Source organism: Homarus americanus, unplaced genomic scaffold (assembly GCF_018991925.1).
Source record: "Homarus americanus isolate GMGI-L3 unplaced genomic scaffold, GMGI_Hamer_2.0 scaffold48354, whole genome shotgun sequence".
NCBI classification, from domain to species: Eukaryota; Metazoa; Arthropoda; class Malacostraca; order Decapoda; family Nephropidae; genus Homarus; species Homarus americanus.
This window is the reverse complement of record NW_024723833.1, coordinates 2,703,228-2,723,608: the sequence shown is the minus strand read 5'-3', so window position 1 is coordinate 2,723,608 and position 20,381 is coordinate 2,703,228. Positions and strand designations below refer to the sequence as shown.

The 20,381-nt window shown below is 40.1% G+C and overlaps 1 protein-coding gene across 7 annotated transcripts in view; it reads right to left on the bottom strand.

Annotated features, from left to right (window-relative positions):
- The window catches only part of LOC121863741 (baculoviral IAP repeat-containing protein 6-like), a 146,822-nt gene that overhangs the window by 61,326 nt on the left and 65,115 nt on the right, over positions 1–20,381 (bottom strand). For all 7 annotated transcript variants that reach the window (XM_042362498.1, XM_042362500.1, XM_042362504.1 and 4 more), the window contains 6 exons: positions 19,589–19,757; positions 18,589–18,990; positions 14,185–14,320; positions 5,198–5,441; positions 4,665–4,778; positions 2,162–2,307 (listed from right to left, as the gene is read on the bottom strand). In XM_042362498.1, the coding sequence (XP_042218432.1) occupies positions 2,162–2,307; positions 4,665–4,778; positions 5,198–5,441; positions 14,185–14,320; positions 18,589–18,990; positions 19,589–19,757 (1,211 nt within the window). The remainder of the gene's footprint in view (positions 1–2,161; positions 2,308–4,664; positions 4,779–5,197; positions 5,442–14,184; positions 14,321–18,588; positions 18,991–19,588; positions 19,758–20,381) is intronic.

Below are 20,381 nucleotides of genomic sequence, written 5' to 3'. Positions count from 1 at the left end.
TCTCTGTTTGCAACTGAACCACCATGAGATCCGTCAGGTGGTCATCAGTGAGACGACTGCGCCAGTCTGTCTTAATGGGTTTGACCTGACTAAAACCACGTTCAGCATCGGCCGAACTAGCTGGAATGGAAAGCAGTAGGTCAACCAGATGGAGAAATGAGGCACACCTTTCTCCGTATGATTGGTTGATTTGTTGCCAAGACAGTCTTGAAACAAGTGATGTCTTACTCTTGTAAATGTAACTTTTGAGCACAGTCCATTTATCCTCTACCAAAGTAGGATTCACCTCTGCCTCCATCAGTGTTTTCTCAAGAGCTTGGGCCAACGCTTGCACAGCACTATCCACGAAATCTTCATTCCCACTGTACTCTGCAGGCCACAATTTGAAATTCAGAATCCATGCATTCTGGAGAATCATACTGGCCATGTCAATAAATCTTTTGTTTAGACTTGAAATCAGTGATGTCAACATATCACGCCTTGCAGTCTTGAAAGTGTTGCTTCTACCACTCAGCTTTTCTCCTTGGAACATGGTAATGTCACCTTCCATAATCCTTCTCAGGCTGGGTCTTGGCCAAGTCAACTATTTGTTAAGTACATCAACTGCAGTCTGAATTTCATTCACGATAGCATAAATATTGGTTTGACCATGCTGGAACAGCTCTGAGAGGCGCCCTAAGGCACCACACCACATCCAGTAGGAGGTGAAGGTACTAGACTATGTCAGCACTGGTTTGAAGGAGAAGGTAGTTCTTAACTTTAATGGATGAATCCTTTTGGTACACAGGATCATCAGGGTTCTGTATCTGCTGTATGTGGAGTACAATAGCCTTGTATCTCTTCAGTAGATGCTCAAATGCCTGCACCATATGCAGGAGCCACCTTGTACCACCCACACGTGTTGGAACCAGCAATGGTACCTGACATATGTCATGAGCAAGCTTCAACATGCTCCTGTTGAGAGAACTCTTTTCATAAAACAGGTATATGCCTAGCAGCAGTAAGTCAACCTTTTTGGCGAGTGGAACATCCTTTACTGCATCCATGTAAGCGAGTTCAATTTTATGTGCAGTGGAACGGATGAATTCCAACTCCAGTTTCTCTAGATCTCTTCTCAATCGAGCTACTAAACCATTTCTGCACCCAGTCATAACGCTGGCCCCATCTGTACCAATGCCAACTAGCTTCTGCTTCCAAGTTTCGCCATAGCATGAATTCATCGTAGAGCAAACACATTTCTTGATATATGCAGCATCACCTCTCTCAATATTTTTTACAGCAGCAAAGTTTACCTAGCATTAATAGTGTATTCTCTATATGAAGCTCTTATACACATTGAGTGTGTCTTACCACTGTCATCGGCCCACTCGCCCATCGGGCGATCCTAGACCAGCAAAAGAGTAAAATCTTGTCGCCCTTATGATATTTTCGTCGCCTCGGGCGACCGGGCGTATGTGAATTTGTCCCCCTGCACATAAACTAAACTGTACAGTAATTTGTCTATATACAACTAAATTAGCTCTCACTAGCTTATCATTGAAGCATCTAAGGGGAAGACATTTAGATTTTGTAGAATATTAACAGAGTAAGGGAAAACCAATCTGCTGCAACTTTTCTTTTGGACTGCCAGCCAAGAACTGAATTTGAAATGGTAAATTGACCTTAATGGAAGATGATGTACAATATGTCTTGCGATGTATGGTGCTGATATGGCAGACTCTACCCCAGTAAGACTTCCTAGCCTTTAAGTCAGTCATTGCAACAAGTTACCATACTGATAATAAGCATCTGTTAGCTTTGTCAACTATCCTTGGTCAAATTGCCTTACTGTTTTTTATTGTTGCATACCTGTTATGTCTAGGTACATTGGAAATTGTATACCTGCACAATCTATGTACACAGTACACCTGCATTGTCTATATAATGTACATGTAAATTTATTGTAAACTTGTTTGATGATTTTAATGAATAAGTATTATCATTACTATTATTATGGTTATTATTATGATGTAATGAGGAGAAAAGGGTGATAGGTATATACAGAACATCCAAATGGATTAACAAATCAACCCTGGCTGATGTAAGGGTTGTGTCCATAGAAAAACCCAGAACAGTATTATACAGGTGTCCAAAACAGTATTGCAACTGTTGATCTACTTACCTGACAACTGCCGCCAGGAGAGCAGAAATGGCCCGGGGAGTGAGAGGTACAGTGGGGGCAATAGATGGGGTGTACTTTCCACCAGCCAACTCTAGGTTAATACTGAGCCACAATCCTAGGACTGACTCAACATGACTACCATCAAACTGTAAGAGCAAATAAAAAAATAAATAAAAAATAAATCTAAAATAAAATAATAAATAAATAAATAAATATTATGCTTAATATGTTAAATAGTATTGATTTTTTTTAAATAAAAAGGTGTATACTAATTAAGTGGCTTAAATGGTGAACTGTATTTCAGCATAAACCTACTATCATTAACAACAGTAGTCCTTTATCCAATGCCAAAGGATAATTTTCTGGAAAGCCTTGTACTGTACAGTACAGTTCTGTATTGAGTAGATTCATATTTGGTTGACTATGAAAATAATTAGAAGTTTAGAGTGGGGAAAGACAAGTTCAGAACTTTGCTTCACAAAATAATGTAACCATTTTTTTTTTATAAAGACTGGAAAAATATTACATATGGGAACTAAAGAAACATTAAAACAGTAAATGGGAACATAAAACACAGGAGAGTCACACCATAAGGTAGATTAAGGACCAAGCACAGGTATCCCTCATTATTGATCAGGATGCATTCCTGAAAAACCCAATGTTAAGTTAAATGATTGCTAAACAAGGAATAATGAGGAATAATATACATGGAGATGGCATATAATTGTGTAGCAGAGTCGCCACCCAGTAGCATTCAGAGCGGGTGAGGTTGAACTGTGAGTTATGTTATTGTTCAACTCATAATTTCAGATAGATATAGTACAGGCAAACCTCAATTTATGATGGGGTTATGTTCCTGAATAGCCCATCGCAAATCGAGTTCATTATAACATGGCGGCTGGTAACATATTCCATTGAGGGACATATTCCCATTCAGTCCAACACACGTGTAAAAAAGGCTCACCCCATCATTAAGAACAACTCCAGCTAAGACTATTTACCTGGGCGCCTTGGCCTTCCCAGAAGCAGGAGCCTGAGCAACAGCTTGCTGGACATTTTCAAAGTTACACAGCTCACTTTTCAGTCACAAAAATGTTAGGAAGTAATAATAATAATAATAATAATAATAATAATAATAATAATAATAATAATAATAATAATAATAATAATAATAATAATAATAATAATAAAAAAAAGAAGAAAAAATACCGAGTTGCCATTTGGCAATCATTTCACGAGACACAAGACAGAAAACTGCTGTGAGATCCCCCACGCCGCTCCCACCCTTCTTTCCCTCCCGCTCTGAGAACTAACTCCAGTGCATGTAACAAATATTAATTCCCTTTATGTTTTTGACTTTATAATTTTTTTCACATTCTGTATGAATGATTGTGTGCATGTAACAGTAAGAATAAATAAATAAATAAATAAAATATGTACATTTATCATAAATTGTGTTTAAAAAAACATAACCTAGTTCACAGCTGGCATTAAGAAATGTTTATTCTCTTTATGTTTTTGACCTTATGGTAATTATTATTTTTTGCACATTCAGTATGAATGATTGTGTGTGCATGTAACAAAGTAAAAAAAAAATGTATATCTACCCAAAATTGTATTGAACAATACCACAGCTCAGCCTCACTCGATCTGAGTGATACTAGGTGGCGAGTCGGAGACTCTGCGACACAATTACTGTACAGTATACAGTACAGGTATTCTCAATTTAACGGTATCTGATATAGCCAACTTTCAATTTAGCGTTAGGATTTTTCCCATCATTTTACACGGGATTTGGTAAACCTCACATGAGAGGTCCCATATGACTTTTGTTGTGGTCATGTTAACTTAAAAACTTATTGCGTGCACGAGAGGGTTAATGGGATTTTTTTTTTTTTTTTAAACCGATGTGGTACAGCTGCTGAGTTTCAAACAAAGGAATTGACTCCAAATGATCCAAGAAGGGAGTGACATGGATCCCAACCTGGAACACAACTTAGTTATGTAAGAAGAGTAAATCACACCACAGATATTAAATGTGTACAACCAGGTTACTGTACTTAATTTAGCCAGATTATTGCACTGAGTTTTACCCTGATATTGCACTGAATTTTGCTCTGTTATTGCACTTATTTTAGCCAGGTAATTGTGCCTAAATTAGCCAAACTATTAAGCTGGTTTAGCCAATTTATTGTGTTTAATTTAGCAAGGTCCTTATACTTAATCTAGCCAAGTCATTGCTCTGTGGGAGGGGAGGGATGAGTGGATGGTGGGCACGAATGGTGAAGGGCCAGACAGAGCTTAGTGTGCACCAAATTTAAAATGGTGATCACGTGGTAACTCTCAACAACTTTCGTATTGGTGGATATGCCTTTGTGTTAGGTAGAAATGTGTCACAAAAAATTTTGCATATAAAGGCAGATTCACATTGCACAAACTTACATTGGATGAGGAACTAATGTACATACTAGTACAGACAGATTTAGCTGCTAAATATTCCTACCTCCATAGAAAGGTGTAGAAGAATTTTCTGGAACACATCTGTGAGAAGCTCCACACTGCCTGTAAGGTCACCAGGACCACACACCTCTGTGTCTGCCCACATCCCACTGTTGACCTGTAGGCGAGACAAAACAAAAGAATTGATACCACCAAAATATTCACTGTATAGCTTGTCCATTTCTTTGGCAGCATTTGCATGTTATATATTCTCCACTTAACTTGCTTTAATTCTTGAAAGATGGTAAGTTATTTCATCAATTTCTACAGACACCAAGATTTAGGATCTATACCTATATTACAACAAGGTTTCAGTACTTATCAATGCTGTTTAATTTACATTACATTGAGAAGAGGTGAGGTAGTTTATATCTAAGGATGAATCAGCTAGGGGAAATTATGAAATGCTGCCACAGAGGTGCCTGGCAGATATTGTGAAGAATGTATCCAAGTGAAATATGAAAATAGAATTTATAGTCAAACAAATTTAAGTTTCAGGAAAATACTTTATAATGAAATTAAGTTTTTGCATAATACCTTCAGAGGGGCTGTGACTGCTAGGCTGAGCCTGGAAGTGTGTACTGCCCCCATCATGTGTAATCTCAGTTCTGACAACAATGACACTCCAGCCTCTAGTCTGGCATCAACAGCTGTGGAATGGTCCATCCCAGGATGTGCACTGCTCAGTGGGCCACTAACAAGGTCACCAATGCGTGAGTCTTTGCCAGCACGAGATGATGACTGATTGGGCAGTGGAGGAGGTGGGTATGGTGGAGGAAGGCTGCAACAAGGAAACCGTAAAGCATCATCAATTTAAATACTAGATAATTATTTTTTTTTTACAAAGGTCAAAATTCCACACACAATAATTCAGCCTTTGTTAAAATTAAACCAAATGATTTGAAATCTCTCCGCTGGTAAACATACATACAGTCACCCAAATAACTGATATCACGATTTCCAGAAACTTTAAATCACAATGTGGTATCTGGCAACTATAAGATTCGCTTTATTTTCACTTTTATTTTTTCGAAGTGGAACGCAATTGCGTGATATAGGACCATAATTAAATTAATTAATGCTAAAGCAGTGTTTCATAAGAATATTATAAGAAAAAATCCATAAAATTTTAGTACAATTTTAAATTAAATACTGTAATGACATCCATATTATTGCTCAAGGACATTCCGGAAAAACTTATGTTATTAGGACCAAACATCAAAATTAACTGGTATACACTACATTAATAGTGTCTAGCTGAAATAATTACTGAATAAAAATACGGATTGAAAAAATATTCATGTTAACCATGTTTATGCCAAGTCTTTACTGAATATGTAATCAAATATTTTCCGTAATCACCATCTTGACGGCCGACGATTAAGATGGAAAAGCATTCATTAAAAAAGCATTGAGCTTTAGATAGACTATAAGCTTAAAAACACATTGATTGCTACAGTTTCTCCCGAGTATTTATAAAAAATTAATTCCCATTTATGCTCTGAAGATATTGTATTTTTAGCCCCAAACTAAAATATAAGACATTAAAGGTTCCCGTTTATTATCATTCTTTACTTAGAAAAAAAAAAAGGTCAAATTTGGCTAAATTGCAACAGATACCTTCTGTGAACACTTATTCAATTAACAATTATTTTAGAGCAACTAATGCTTTTCCTATTGTTCTAAAAATAAAACAACTAATAAACAAGGAAATGAGCCATATGCAGAATTTTCTACAGCTAGAAGTAAGTGCTATCAGCTTGTGTGGCTGTGGCATCTCAAGCTGGCTGCCCCCTTTTTCTGCATGCACCTTCTTTGACTTTGAAGCATGAGATAAGCTATTTTACTTTTACTACCAGTCTTTCAACCTTTTACCTGCAAAAATATGAAAAAATGCCAGAAAAAGGTTAGGCAGCAAGAAATTCGGCTCAGGAGTGTGTTAATACAACGGCATTCAGCCCCCTGGTCAGTCATTCACTCGGCTCCCATTGAGTTGCCAGTTACCGCTGAAAACAGTGACATCACTTCCAAGCTGATTGTACCTATTCCACCCGTATATATGAATCCTAGAATGTGGGTAATAGCTCCTGACCAGCTTCCATATAACAATGGTAAGCATTGATTGTGTTTTTACTTTTTGTGGTAAAATACTGCTTATTGCATCAGCAGACATAGAAGGAATGTGCAACCCCACTTTCATCTGAAGGTGCCTATAAAAGCCCTACCCACCACACCTCACAGCTCACCTTCTACTCTGTCCACAATCCATCATTAGACACCTCATACACTACCCTCCATCCCACACTGCCAACCTCCTGCCTGGCCCACTGCCCCTATCTATCCCTATCTTCCCAATCTATCTCCTGCCAATGCCTACCACAGGCAACTACCACAACAATTCATCATCCATACCTGGCCACTACCCCACACTGCCTATATTGTATTCTTGTTGTTATACCCCCACACTCTTCTCTGTATTCACTTGTTGTGCACTACCCCCACACTGCCTATACTGTATTCCACTTGTTTTAAGCCACTCTCCACCTGCCTATGCTGCCATTCCATGTTGTACTCTCCCTCCTTTCTCTGTTCGCATTAGCCTACCCCACCTGCCTATGCTGTAGCCATTCCATATTGTACTACACACCCTTTACCATACTGTATTCCACATTTAGCCCTTTCTCCCTGCCTATACTGTATTCCATGACTAGCCTCTCCCCTGCCTTAATACTGTATTCCATGACTATTTTTCCCACACACACCATACATGCCATGTTCCATGACTGTACTCTCCACACTGCCTACTGCCATTTACATTTGTGCCTCCTGCCTCATCTGTGTTCCTTATTTGGCCACTCTCCACTGCCTGCTCTGTATTCATATTTAGCCCTCTCCTGATGCCTACTCTGTATTCCATGACTATTTTCTCCACACTGCCTACTCTGTATTCCTTATTTATTTTCTCCACCTCTCACCTATACTGTATTCATGGCCACCCCTATTCCATGATAGCCACTACACACCTATATTCCATGACAGACCACTACCCACTGCCTATGTGTGTATTCCATGTACACACTACCCCACTGCCTATACTGTATTCACTATTTATTTTCCCCACACTACCTATACCATATTCCTTATTTATTACTTTCTCCACACTGCTACCATTCATATTTATTACCCTCCTGCCTGTATATTCACATTGGCTACCCCACGCCACCTGTCACTGTTCCGCGGCTGGCCCTCTCCACACTGCCTATACTGTTCATGGCCTCCTCCACACACCTGTCTGTATTCCATTTAGCCCTCTCCACACTGCCTCTCCACTGTATTCAGGACTAGCCACTACTCCACCTCTCTGTATTCCACTTGTTTGGCACTGCCTCCACAGATACCCCTGCTGTATTCCATGACTGGCCCTCTCCACACTGCCTGTCTGTATTCCACATTTATTTCCCTTTCTCCCACCTACTCTCTTGTTCCTTATTTAGCCACTCTCCACTTTGCCTATACTGTATTCCACTTGTTTTATTTCCTCCCTCTCTTATACCATGTTCATATTTATTTTTCTCCCTGCGCGCCGTGTGTCTGTTAGCCACTACTCCTGCCTGCCACTGTATTCCTTGTTGGCCTCGCCACTGCTATACTGTATTCCGCATTATTTTCCTCCACCGCCTGTCTTTCCTTGTTCCTGTTTAGCCCTTTCTCCCTGCGCCTGCCGTTATTCCATGTTTAGCCCTCTCCACTACCTGCACTGTATTCCGCATTTATTTTTCCTCACTTTCACGCCGCATTTCCATTATTTTCTCCACGCACCATGTCACTGTTCGCACTCTCCACTTTATATACTGCATTCCGCACCTTCCTCCACTATTCTGTTCGCAATGGCTTTCTCCCACTCTTTCTGTATTCATGACTGTACACTCCTCCACACCCTGTTGCTGGCCCTATCCCACACCATCTACTGTATTCCACTTATGCCTCCCTGCATCTTCTTTCCTGTTCACTTGTTTCTCCCACACACTACTATACTGTATTCCATTTTATTTTCCTCCACACTGCCTGCATCACCAGCAGTACCTGTTTTATTTTCTCACTTTCGCCTCTCTCTGTATTCCATTTGGCCCTTTCTCCACACACTACCTATACCTGTTCCTTGTTGTCCTGCCTCCACACCTATACTGTATTCCATGTTTATTTTCTCCACACTGCCTATACTGTATTCACCCATTTATTTCTCTCCCTGCTACGTGTTTCCATATTTAGCCACTACCTGCCTACTGTATTCCATTGTGCCTCCTGCATATCTGTTGCCATTTATTTTACTCACACCATGTATTCAACCGACCTTTTCACCACACTGCCTACTCTTTGTTTCCTGTTTCTCCACACCTGCCTATACTGCATGCATGGCTATTTTCCCTCCCTGCCTATACTGTTCATGTACACACTATACTGTATTCCACTGACTGGCCCTTTCTCCACCTCCATATACTGTATTCCATGACTGTCCCTACTCCCTGCCTATACTGTGATGCATTATTTTCTCCACACTGCATATACCTGTTCATATTTATTTTTCTACCATATACTGTATTCCGCGATAGCCTATCACCTGCTGTATTCCGCATTGGCCACTTCTCCACCTTTATTCCGCAGTAGCCCTCTCCTGCACTTTCTCATATTCCGCATTTAGCCCTCACCTGCCTATACTGTATTCCTTGTTGTACCTCCACCTGCCTGTCTGCCATTCCCATGACTGTTTTCCTCACACTGCCTGCCTGTTCCATGACTGTACATACTCCACCTGCCTGCCTGTATTCCAGCCACCGCCACACTGCCTATACTGTATTCGCCATTTATTTTTCTCCCTATACCAGCGTTCCGCATTTATTTTTCTACACACTGCCTGTCTTATTCCGCGATAGCCACTACTCACGCGCCTGTATTTCACGATGGCCTGCCACCTGCCTGCATACTGTATTCATGACTATTTTCTCCACACTACTATACCTTATTCCATGACTGGCCTCATACACACTGCCTATACTGTTCGCATTAATACCTCCCACCTGTATTCACTGACTGGCCACTCTCCACCCACGCCTGCCTGCATTTCCCTTCATTTGGCTTTTCTCCACCTGCCTATACTGTTCATGACTATTCCCCACACTGCCTATACCATGTTATGACTAGCCACTACTCCTACCTACTCTGTATTCCACATTAGCCCACCTTTTCTCCCCACCTGCATATTCCGCATTTGTCCTTTCTCCACACACCTATACTGTATTCATGACTGGCCACCTCCACACTACTGTATTCATGGCCACTACCCCTGCATATACCTTGTTCGCAGGCTGGCCTACTCACACTGCATTCCATGGTTGGCCACTGCCTGCATGTCTGTGTTCCATGACTGGCCCCTCTCCTGCCTATTCTGTATTCCATATTAGCTTTTCTCACACTGCCTGCTTCTTGTGTTCCGCGATATTTTCTCCACTATATCTGTATTCCATGACTGCTTTTTCCTCAAGCTGCCTATACCAGCATTCCATATTTATTTTCCCCACACACTGCATATACTGTATTCCATGGGCTGGCCACTTTCTCCACACTGCCTATACTGTATTCCACTTATTTAGCCCTCGCCACACCATATACTGTGTTCATTTATTACTACTCCACACTGCCTACTCTGTATTCTGTTCTATTTTTCTCCACTGCCTATACTGTATTCCATGACTGGCCTCTCCTGCCTATACTGTGTTCCATACTACCACTGCCTATACTGCCATTCCATGGCCACTACCTGCCTATGCTGTATTCCATATTTATTTTTATCCACTGCCTATTCATGATATTACTACCCCACACACTGCCTATCTGTATTCCATATTTAGCCCTATCCCTATACTGTATTCCATGACTGGCCACTACCCCCACTGCCTACTCTGTGTTCACATTTATTTTCCTCCTCTCTGTATTTAGGACATTTTCTCCTGCCTATATTCCACCCCTGACTGGCCACTACCCCACACCCACTTTTCTCAGTGTATTCCTGACATCTTTCCTCCCACCACCACTGTGTTCCTTGGCCTTTCTCCCACACACTGCCTCTCTGCATTCCATGACCTTCTCTCCCTACCTATACTGTTCCAGGACGGCCACTGCCACACTGCCTATATTCCATGACTATTTTTCTCCACCTGCCTACCTGCTGTATTCCACTGTTAGCCACTACACCCCACTACACTGTTCTTGACTATTTTTCACACTGCCTACATGCCTTCATGTTTATTTTCTCCACACTGCCTGTATTCCATGACTGGCCTCTCCCCTTCTCTGTATTCCCTTGTTGCTTTTCTCACACTGCTACTCTGTATTCCATGACTAGCCCTTTCTCCCTGCCTATACTGTATTCCACGATAGCCTCCTACCTCTGTGTCCATGATGACCACTGCTCCACCTGCCTATAATTGGCATTTATTTTCTCCACACACTACTGTGTTCCATGACTATTTTTCTCCACACTGCCTACCGTTCCATGACCACCTCCACACTACCTATATTGTGTTACATGACTATTTTTCTCCACTGCTATACTGAGCTATGGCCACTTTCTCCACTGCCTCCTGTTGTATTCCACTTGTTTATTTTCTCCACCTGTAATACTGTGCATTTAGCCCTTTCTCCACACTACCTATGCTGTATTCCATTTTCTCCACCTATATTCACATTTATTTTCTCCACCTTTCTATGTTCCATATTAGCCTCTCCCCTTTCTTATGTTATTATTCCATGTTTATTTTTCTCCCTGCCTACTATATTCCTTGTTATTTTCCTCCCTTATATATACTGTGTTCCATAACTATTTTCTCACACTTTCTTATATTGTATTCATTTCAGCCATTATACACTGCCTATACTGTAATTCCACATTACAATACCTCACTGCCTATTGCATTATTTTCTCCCTACCTACTGTATTCCATAACTGTACCTCCTGTTTATATTGTATTCCATACTCTCCCTGCCTATACTGTTCCACATTGGCCCACTACCTTTCTCCCCACACTGCCTATACTGTATTCCATGACTATTTTTCTCCCTGCCTATGTTCCATGACTGGCCACCACCCTCATATAGCCAATCATCCAAACTACAGTAAGTTTCAGAAATGCTGGTCTTCAGATGATATTAGTGGATATATCCCTTGAGGTCTTCCATATACTGTACCTGCAATTCTTTATACCATGAACCATTAGTCTCCCGTGTCAAGTCATCCATAAGCTGGCCCAGGTAGCATTCGCTCCAGGCCCCATTCATAAAAAAACTGCCAGTGCAGTCCAAATGTATCCAACTGTCACGAATTTATGCGAGGAAGATATACGTGTTTCTTATTTTCTTACCGCAGAGTTCAGCTACCTTCACACTGGTTACTTACCCAGGAGATTATGGTGTATCACACAGAAATTCACTCCACCACCCGACATTCCATGTAATTCATACCTGATAAATGATGATTTGATGAATTCCATTCATTTCCAACATCCATCTAAGTTATGGTCATAAGTTGTCATAACCAATCAGTCATTAACTTTTGTAATAAGATAGGGATCACAGATACGGGCATATAATTGCACTTACATAAATTTGGCAAGGTTTCATACACTGATTAACAATTTGCATGGATATGAGAGTCACTCACATTCACGCCATAATAAAAGTAATTTTGTAAAGAGGGAGTTTTCAACCATGGGACTGCACATTTAGTAACACAACTATGGTTTGGCTTAACAGAGCCTTAATTCCTCAAGTAATACAATTCATTTTACTGGGGAATATAACCACTTAGGTTCACTAGGCCAGCCTGAACCTCTCTTGTTGCAGCCAGGCCTTCACAGATCTTCTTTTCACGGGAATAATAAAACCTAGGTTGGCACACACAGTCTCGTGTCACTGACAGTCCCCAGGACGGTGTCGCGACAAGACTCTGTGTAGCACTCCGTTCATCACAAGAGCGGGAGCAGCTAGGTCTTAACCCATGGTGTGGGACCTCCCGACTAAAATGTGGTTTTGGCAGCATGAGACAATACAACACTATCCTACTCGCCCCCCCCTCCCTAGCCTGGCTCACATACTCACTAATGAAATAGTGATGGAGTCATGGCTCGACTGATCTCTTATCTCCTGTAAAACAAACATTGGAGTAGGGTTGCCCGAGGCAGGCCCTGAGCAGGCCTGGCCCAACCCATGACACCAACTCTAACTGTATGTTGACATACTTTCATCATCAATGGCAGAAAACCACAGAGTTACGGGGTCTGGGGCAACAGGATGGTACTTCATCCCCATACAGTATCTGCTCAAGACAAGAACTGCAATTGCATCAGAAAGCAATGCAGATTTGTTTTTTAGTTTTGCTAATCGAGTGCATTCTCCCTGACCCCAGTACATCTACAGGGTCATTACTCTGACCTAATAAAAATGATGCAAAACCCAGAATGCTTGATAGTCGTTCCTTGCCCTGTATTAACAAATCTAATTCATCCTGCAGTTTATCACAGTCAGTTCACTCACAACCATAATGTAACAAGCTAACCTTTTTCATAAAAATATCTGCAGGGGCGAGGTGGATTATGCTCCATATAATGCCAACATCACAATGCAATCAACATACTCATCAGATAAAAAGCAGTTCAAGCTTAGAACCCCATGACACAGAGATTTATCATGGATATCATGCAGGTAGACCACTAACTCTCAACAGGTATTTATGCATTCCTTATCGTGTTGACTTCTCTGAAATAATTATCCTTGTTGTATTCCATGAACTAAATCCAAACTATTTATTTTTATCATATTCCCAGGTGAAAGAAGTAATACACATCTCCTATTATACAGTAGGTCATACTGAAAGACAACAAACAAATAACTTATGTTACAAGGGCAACAATTAATTCAAATGCAAATGCATAACCAAGGATAAAAGATTTTTAAATAAAATCCAGAGTGAAATAAAGACACTGCTTCCATTTAAAAACACAACCCCATGTACACCAGCTTTCAATTACCTCTCAGGGTACAAATACATCCAAATTTAAACAATTGGAGGACAAAGTAATCCCCAACAATTAATTATACATGTAGGTTTGAGTGATCCTAAGGTGAGATAACCAATATGTTGCCAAATAATCATCTCCCATGGAACTCTTCTTCTGAAATTCCAAACCAGACAACACTAGACTAAAGCTGTTAACCAATAGGCCATATTCTATATCTGAAATATAACTATACTAAGTCAGGCTGAGCAATTGTGCCATGGAGTAATAGTACAGGCCCTTGGCTTTTTAAACCAATGAAATGTTAACTATACAAGAGAAACCTGAGCCTGGTATGAGGCTGTAAAATTAAAACAGCAAAAATTTTACATAAGTATAATTCATATTGATACCTAATAATAGTTCATCTTAGTTAATTATTCAATACTAAATGACATTATACAAATTTGCACTTACTTAGACATAGCAAGTTCAATGGGCGTGATGGTGTTGTTAGCTGACCCACCAAAACAAGGCTGCATGTCTGCCAGGTATTCTCCTATCATGTCTTCACTCTCTGAGCTGTCCTCTAGGTCTAGGTATGAGTATTTGCCTGCAACACAAAATAAGCGGTTAACACTTAAGAGGTACACTAAACAGTACGAAGGTAAATAATGTAAAATCAGTGTATTTTTTAACCTTTAGCTGACCCACCAAAAATTGGCTGCGTAACTGCCAGGTATTCTCCTATCATGTCTTCACTCTCTGAGCTGTCCTCTAGGAATGAGAGTTTCCCTGCAACACAAAATAAGTGGTCAATCCCTAAAAAGTACACTAAACAGTATAGGGAGGTAAATAAAGCAAAATCAGTGTATTTCTTTAACCCCTTGTGTCCAGGGTCGCCTCTGATTTTAACAAACTCGTCTGGCATTAGCCAAATGAAATTAAAAGTGGCGTACCCGTAGTGAAAGGGTTAATCTAAAGACACAGTTTAAGTATTTATTGAAATTTATAGGAAGAATTCAGTTACCTTGGATCACTCATTACTTCCCACCTTTTCTTTTAAGATCCTGTACACAATGATTTACTTCACACAGGAGAGGAGAGAAGATAACTGATAGATACCCAGATTGACACCAATACCAACATCTGATACTAAATGTGAAACAAAGCCCAATGTGGTTGGGATGGGTTGGTTAGAATAGGCTGGGATGAGATAGTTTGGATTAGGTTTGGGAGGGACTTGAGTAATTAAGTTGAAGTTGAGATAGTTTATAATAGATCAAGTTAGGCAAGAATTACAGAAATATCCCCATTAGCCAAAATTTTCCATTCTTGAACTTTCCATTATCCGAAAAATTAAATTTTAGCATTCCGAGAAATTCCGGGATAAATATATTCGTTCTGGCGATTCAAAAAAATTTCCAAAAGATTGCATCACGCGCCGACATGTGCTAAGCGCGTGGGTGGGTAGGCTCAGAGAGCTCGTTCACTATAATTGGCTACTACTGCCATGTGACTGCATGGGATGCCTATGATTGGCTGATGTATCTCACAGCATATCTCCTCAAACTCTTGCATTATGACATGCTTAGTTCATTGTCTGCTGCCATTGTACAAGCTTGTTCACTGGCTCATTGCCATTTTTGCATATGATCTGTGTTGTGCAGGACTGTACAATACTATACTGTACCAGCATAGAACCAACCAAGAATACCATTAAAGCAGTACTAAGATGCAAAAAGTGATTACAGTTACATATAATGCACAGTATATTCCAGTGTGTAAATATTGCACATAGCAGAGTGGACAGTGTATGCCTACTGTAGGCTAGTGCGTGTAGAAGTGTATTTACAGTATACAGTGCGTGTACAATCCCTCCTTCATGTAAGGGAGAGGAGAGTGCCAGTTAGCAACATCTGCTACAGTAGACAGTACAGGACAAAGGCTGGCCATCCTGTATCATCATATCACCATTTAGCCTGCTTGCATCACAAGCCCATGATGACAGCATCTGCTTGTGAGTACAGTATTGTGGATACAGTAGTATATTTTGTACTGTATGTATACAGTAATATTTGCATAAATACCACTCTGTATTTGTCTGACTGCAGTTAAGCCTCCGTAACAATGGTGCACCATGCTAGATGCATAGTATACTGTAGATGCAGAAACATTCACCAGTGGCCAGAAGAGTTCTGTATATACGCCATTTTTTTTTCTGGGGATAAGAGAATTCGTCTCAATACCCGGAAATCTCTCAAATCTGGAAACGCTGCACCAATTGTTCCAGCTAATGGGGATATTACTGTACTGTAATACAGTTATAGTAAGGTGAGTCAAGTCAGGTTAGGTTCAGTTGGAATGAAATGAGTTAAAGTTATGTAAGACCGAGTTGGGACAGATTAATCTGGGATGAAGTCAGTTGTGTTGGAATCAATTGAATTAAGTTAGGATAGGTTGGGAACAGCTAAATTATATTATGTTAGCTTAAGTAAGGCTGAACTAGCTCAGGTTGGTGAGGTAAGGTTGTTAGGATGAGTAAGATTACGTTAGGTTACACAGGGATTCATTAGGTCAAATAAGACTGGTTAAGTTATTGACTATTATTTTTGGTATCAGTGCACACCCACACACGTGCACACCCACACACCACGTGCACACCCACACACACGTGCACATGCACATGCAATGCAGTTATATATATATATATATATATATATATATATATATATATATATATATATATATATATATATATATATATATATATATATATATATATATATATATATATATATATATATATATATATATATATATATATATATATATATATATATATATATATACACACCCACACACACAATGTGATTCACAAAGGTGTAGATTAAATGCAGGATGTATTCCTGGGACACTTCTAAGCCACAATGATGTATACAGTATGTAACAATGTGTCGAAATTCAAATAGTTTGCTAGCTACAACACATGAAAGATGTTGAGATAATGATAGTAAGGTTGGAGTTATACAACCATAAGAGTTTTGCATTATTACAGTAAATGTTCAAATTTCCCCTCTTTGCCTCTGTATCACATGGTGTAGAGCTATGTGCATAAAAGTAAACAAGACTCTTTATCCTCTTGTGCATTATGCAGAAGACCCGACAGCAGCACCCTTTTCCACTACCTCCTAAGATGTCCCCACACACAACGCTTCATTGACGCCTGCTGGACCACCACTCCACGACCCCCTGACGGAGACACGATGATCCTCCCCATACTGGCCAGATATATTGTAAATAATATTGATTATGTGTTAAAGGAATATCCTTCCTTCCTTCCTTAGGCTTTAGTAAGCCCCTTTATAATATTTATACTGTATATACTTGTCACACTTGCCGGATGCTTCTGGTGTCATTGTACAGGGGTACCTAGTGACAGCACTAGGATCCCGCTTCCTCTATCAAGGAATAAACAATTGAAATTGAAATTGACTCTTTATCTATTTCACTTCAATCTCACCTATCATTACCTCAACATCTTTCAAGTGCTGTAGCCAGCAAACTACAGTACACAGATTCCGACATTTTGTCATATCGAAGTTGTGGTTTCGAATTGCCCCTGCAATTTAATATATAGTCATTTCTGCAACAACGCGTGTTTTGTCAACACAAATTGGCTATAACGTGATTGATGAATAGAAAAATGATATTTGTAAAACGCGAACGCGTGTTGGCTGTAACGCGATTCCACTCAAACGTTTTAAGTGTACTGTCGCTTGGCGCGGGGTTATGCAGTGTTTACAGTTCACGTTTGACATCACATGTTCAATTGATGCATGTGCTTTGTTTGAGAAGTGTTATTTGATAGGGACTCTATACATTTCATCCTTTTTTTTTTTGCAAATTTAGCTGTTCCCATAAATACTGTATGGAAAAAATAAATAAAAATAATGTTTGGCAGTGCGGACTAATAGCGTTTTACACCCGAGCTCTCTGTTTCCATCACACGATCAGTTGAAACACGTGGGTTGTTTTGAAGCGTCCTCAGTGATTTTTGCTTACTATTTCTCCAATTTTGTGGTATTAACTGTGAATATGGAAAAGAAAAATATCTCCAAGAAGCGTTCTGGTGATCGCATGCCGAAGATGATGAAGTCCAGGATGCAAAACCACGAGAGCTTCCCACTTCTCTTTTGTCTTCTATCCTGAGGGAAGTTGATAAGCAGCTGCAGCTCTTGGAAGACAATGACTACAATGCAGCGGAGCAAGATTGCAGTTTGTGGTGTTAAATCTTTTTTGGCACCTTATGAACAGCTTCTTTGTGAAAGAAGAAAGACGGCAAAGCAGCAAACATTAGACGTCTTTTTTAAGTCAACCCCCAAGAAGCAGACTGAAGACACTGAACCACAGCCATCCACTTCTGGAATTAGACGTTTTTTTGGTCCCTCCCATGCAACCAAAACTGCACCTGATGATGATACTGAAAGTGACAACTCTCAACTCCTGTCTGCATGACTCCTCAACCTCAACATTAACCTTCTCCCCCATCAAGTTATATTCATAATTTTTCAAGGTAAAGTGTTACATTTACTGTATGATTTCATTATTAGATATGAATGTAACATTTATTTAGACTGTGCTATCCTTTGTGTTAGGCTAACTACTAATTTTTTTTCAATTTTGAGTAATCTGCACCTAACCCTATTTTCTCCATAAGCCCTGTTATTTCTATTGCACGAATTTCTACAACGTAAGGTTTTACAAGATCACAACTATCGCGTTGTAGCAGAACTGACTGTACCTGTATATCTTTGTGAATCACAATATACAGATGAAGCTTAAGCCCTGGGGTATCTGATAGATCATGCAGCAAGTTACCTGGTAGATCTTCCACCTCCATGGTGGCACTGTAGTGAGCCGTGGCCATGCTGACAACTGGAGGACTCAGTGGAGTTGCTGACTGATCAGCTTGACAGTTCTGGGTGGCCACACATGTCCCCAGGGTTGTGGCACCCTCCTGAGGGGATCCTCCACCTCCCTCACCAGCTGATTCATTGACTGTGGAAACTGCTCCATTTCCTGATGCCCCCGCTGGCGTCAAGACTGATAGTACAGTGGCACCCGAAGAGCCTGGAGAAGCCGAGGGCCCTGAGGTGCCAGATGGGCCCGCTGAACTAGAGGAGGCAATGTTTCTGGCAGTGTCCAAAACAATATCATAAGTATCAACTTCCTCTCTGTGTTGGTCTGTGTTCACCACCACATTGCCATAAAGACGTTCACCTACAATATTAAAGAAAAAATTGCAATTAAAAAACATGGGATTTTTTTTACAATAAACACTTAAATATACTTAACCTACTTAACACAGGTGGAAGAGAGAGTCAGGGAAGTGCTATCTTCCAATACAGCTTATCCTTTTATTCTCAGGTCAAATTACAAATCATATATTCTATTTTTCCATTATTGAAGATGTTACATTATTTAAGATGAATCGTTCACCATAAGAGGCTCAGCATACAAGAATAGAATAAGGAATCAACAATAAAAACAGGTCCAAAGCTGGCCCAAGTGGCAATGTCCCGGTCTCCCACCTGATTACATATGCAGCATCTTCCCTCCCACTGCTCATGGCTCTCATTAGGCATATACCAAATCTTATTACACCAATGTCTTCAGTGCACAAATCTTGTCCTTTTCCTATGAAAACAGTTAGAATTTCACCCATTTCCTAAAACCCTATTTTTTCCGTCAAACCAAATAGTCTATGTAAAAGCTCGCCATTATTTAAAGGATAAACCCAGTCTGTATAAAACGAACTTAACCATTACGATCACAAATTTTTTAAGGCTTATTAACCCATCATCCTGACAATAATTACCTTCCAGGATATCCTGCAGCAGGCAGGTGAGAGCGTGCAGGGCCCAGGGAGCTCCCCAGGTAGTGTCTAGTGTTAGAGCATGGCGCAGCAGAGCTCCTAGTTGAGAACGTGACACAATCTCTGTTACAGAAGGACTTGGTCGTATCACACTCACTAACCCTCCAATGACCTGTTATGAAATAAAGAAAAATTATTCGTTAAACTTTAAGTATAACTTAAAGAGAGAGATTTACTTCATCTGACAACCTTAAATTATACAACTCCCACATTTCCAATCCAATCAAACTTGTCAAACTTTCTTAAAACAAAATGTCTATTTCAATAAGGTCTTCAGATTTTGTAAAAATAAAATAAAATAAAAACACGGGTCAAGATTATGCCAAATCAATAAAACACAAACACACATTATGGTTGCTCCTCGTGTAATGAGGATGGCCGGCCCTAGGGCCACCCAGGTGTGAATTTGTTTAAGGTGTAGAAGCTGTTGCCAACACAATAACCATACCCTGAATTAACCCTAAGCCCCAGGTTAGGGTGCTGCTATTTTCATACTACAACAGATAACTTGAAATATCATGGTGTATAGTTTGCCAGTGAAGCCTGCACAGATACTTATTGATTTAAGGATGATATGAATCAGAACCCTGAATCCTGTTCTTATGTATTATTTATCCACATAGCCCCACAGGATGTCTCAAATGATACTGTTTCAAGAGTGTGAGACTACTAGTCTCTCCCTTTAACTTTAAAATCATCTGCCCCTGCTAATCTTTTCCTAACTGGGAAATATCCA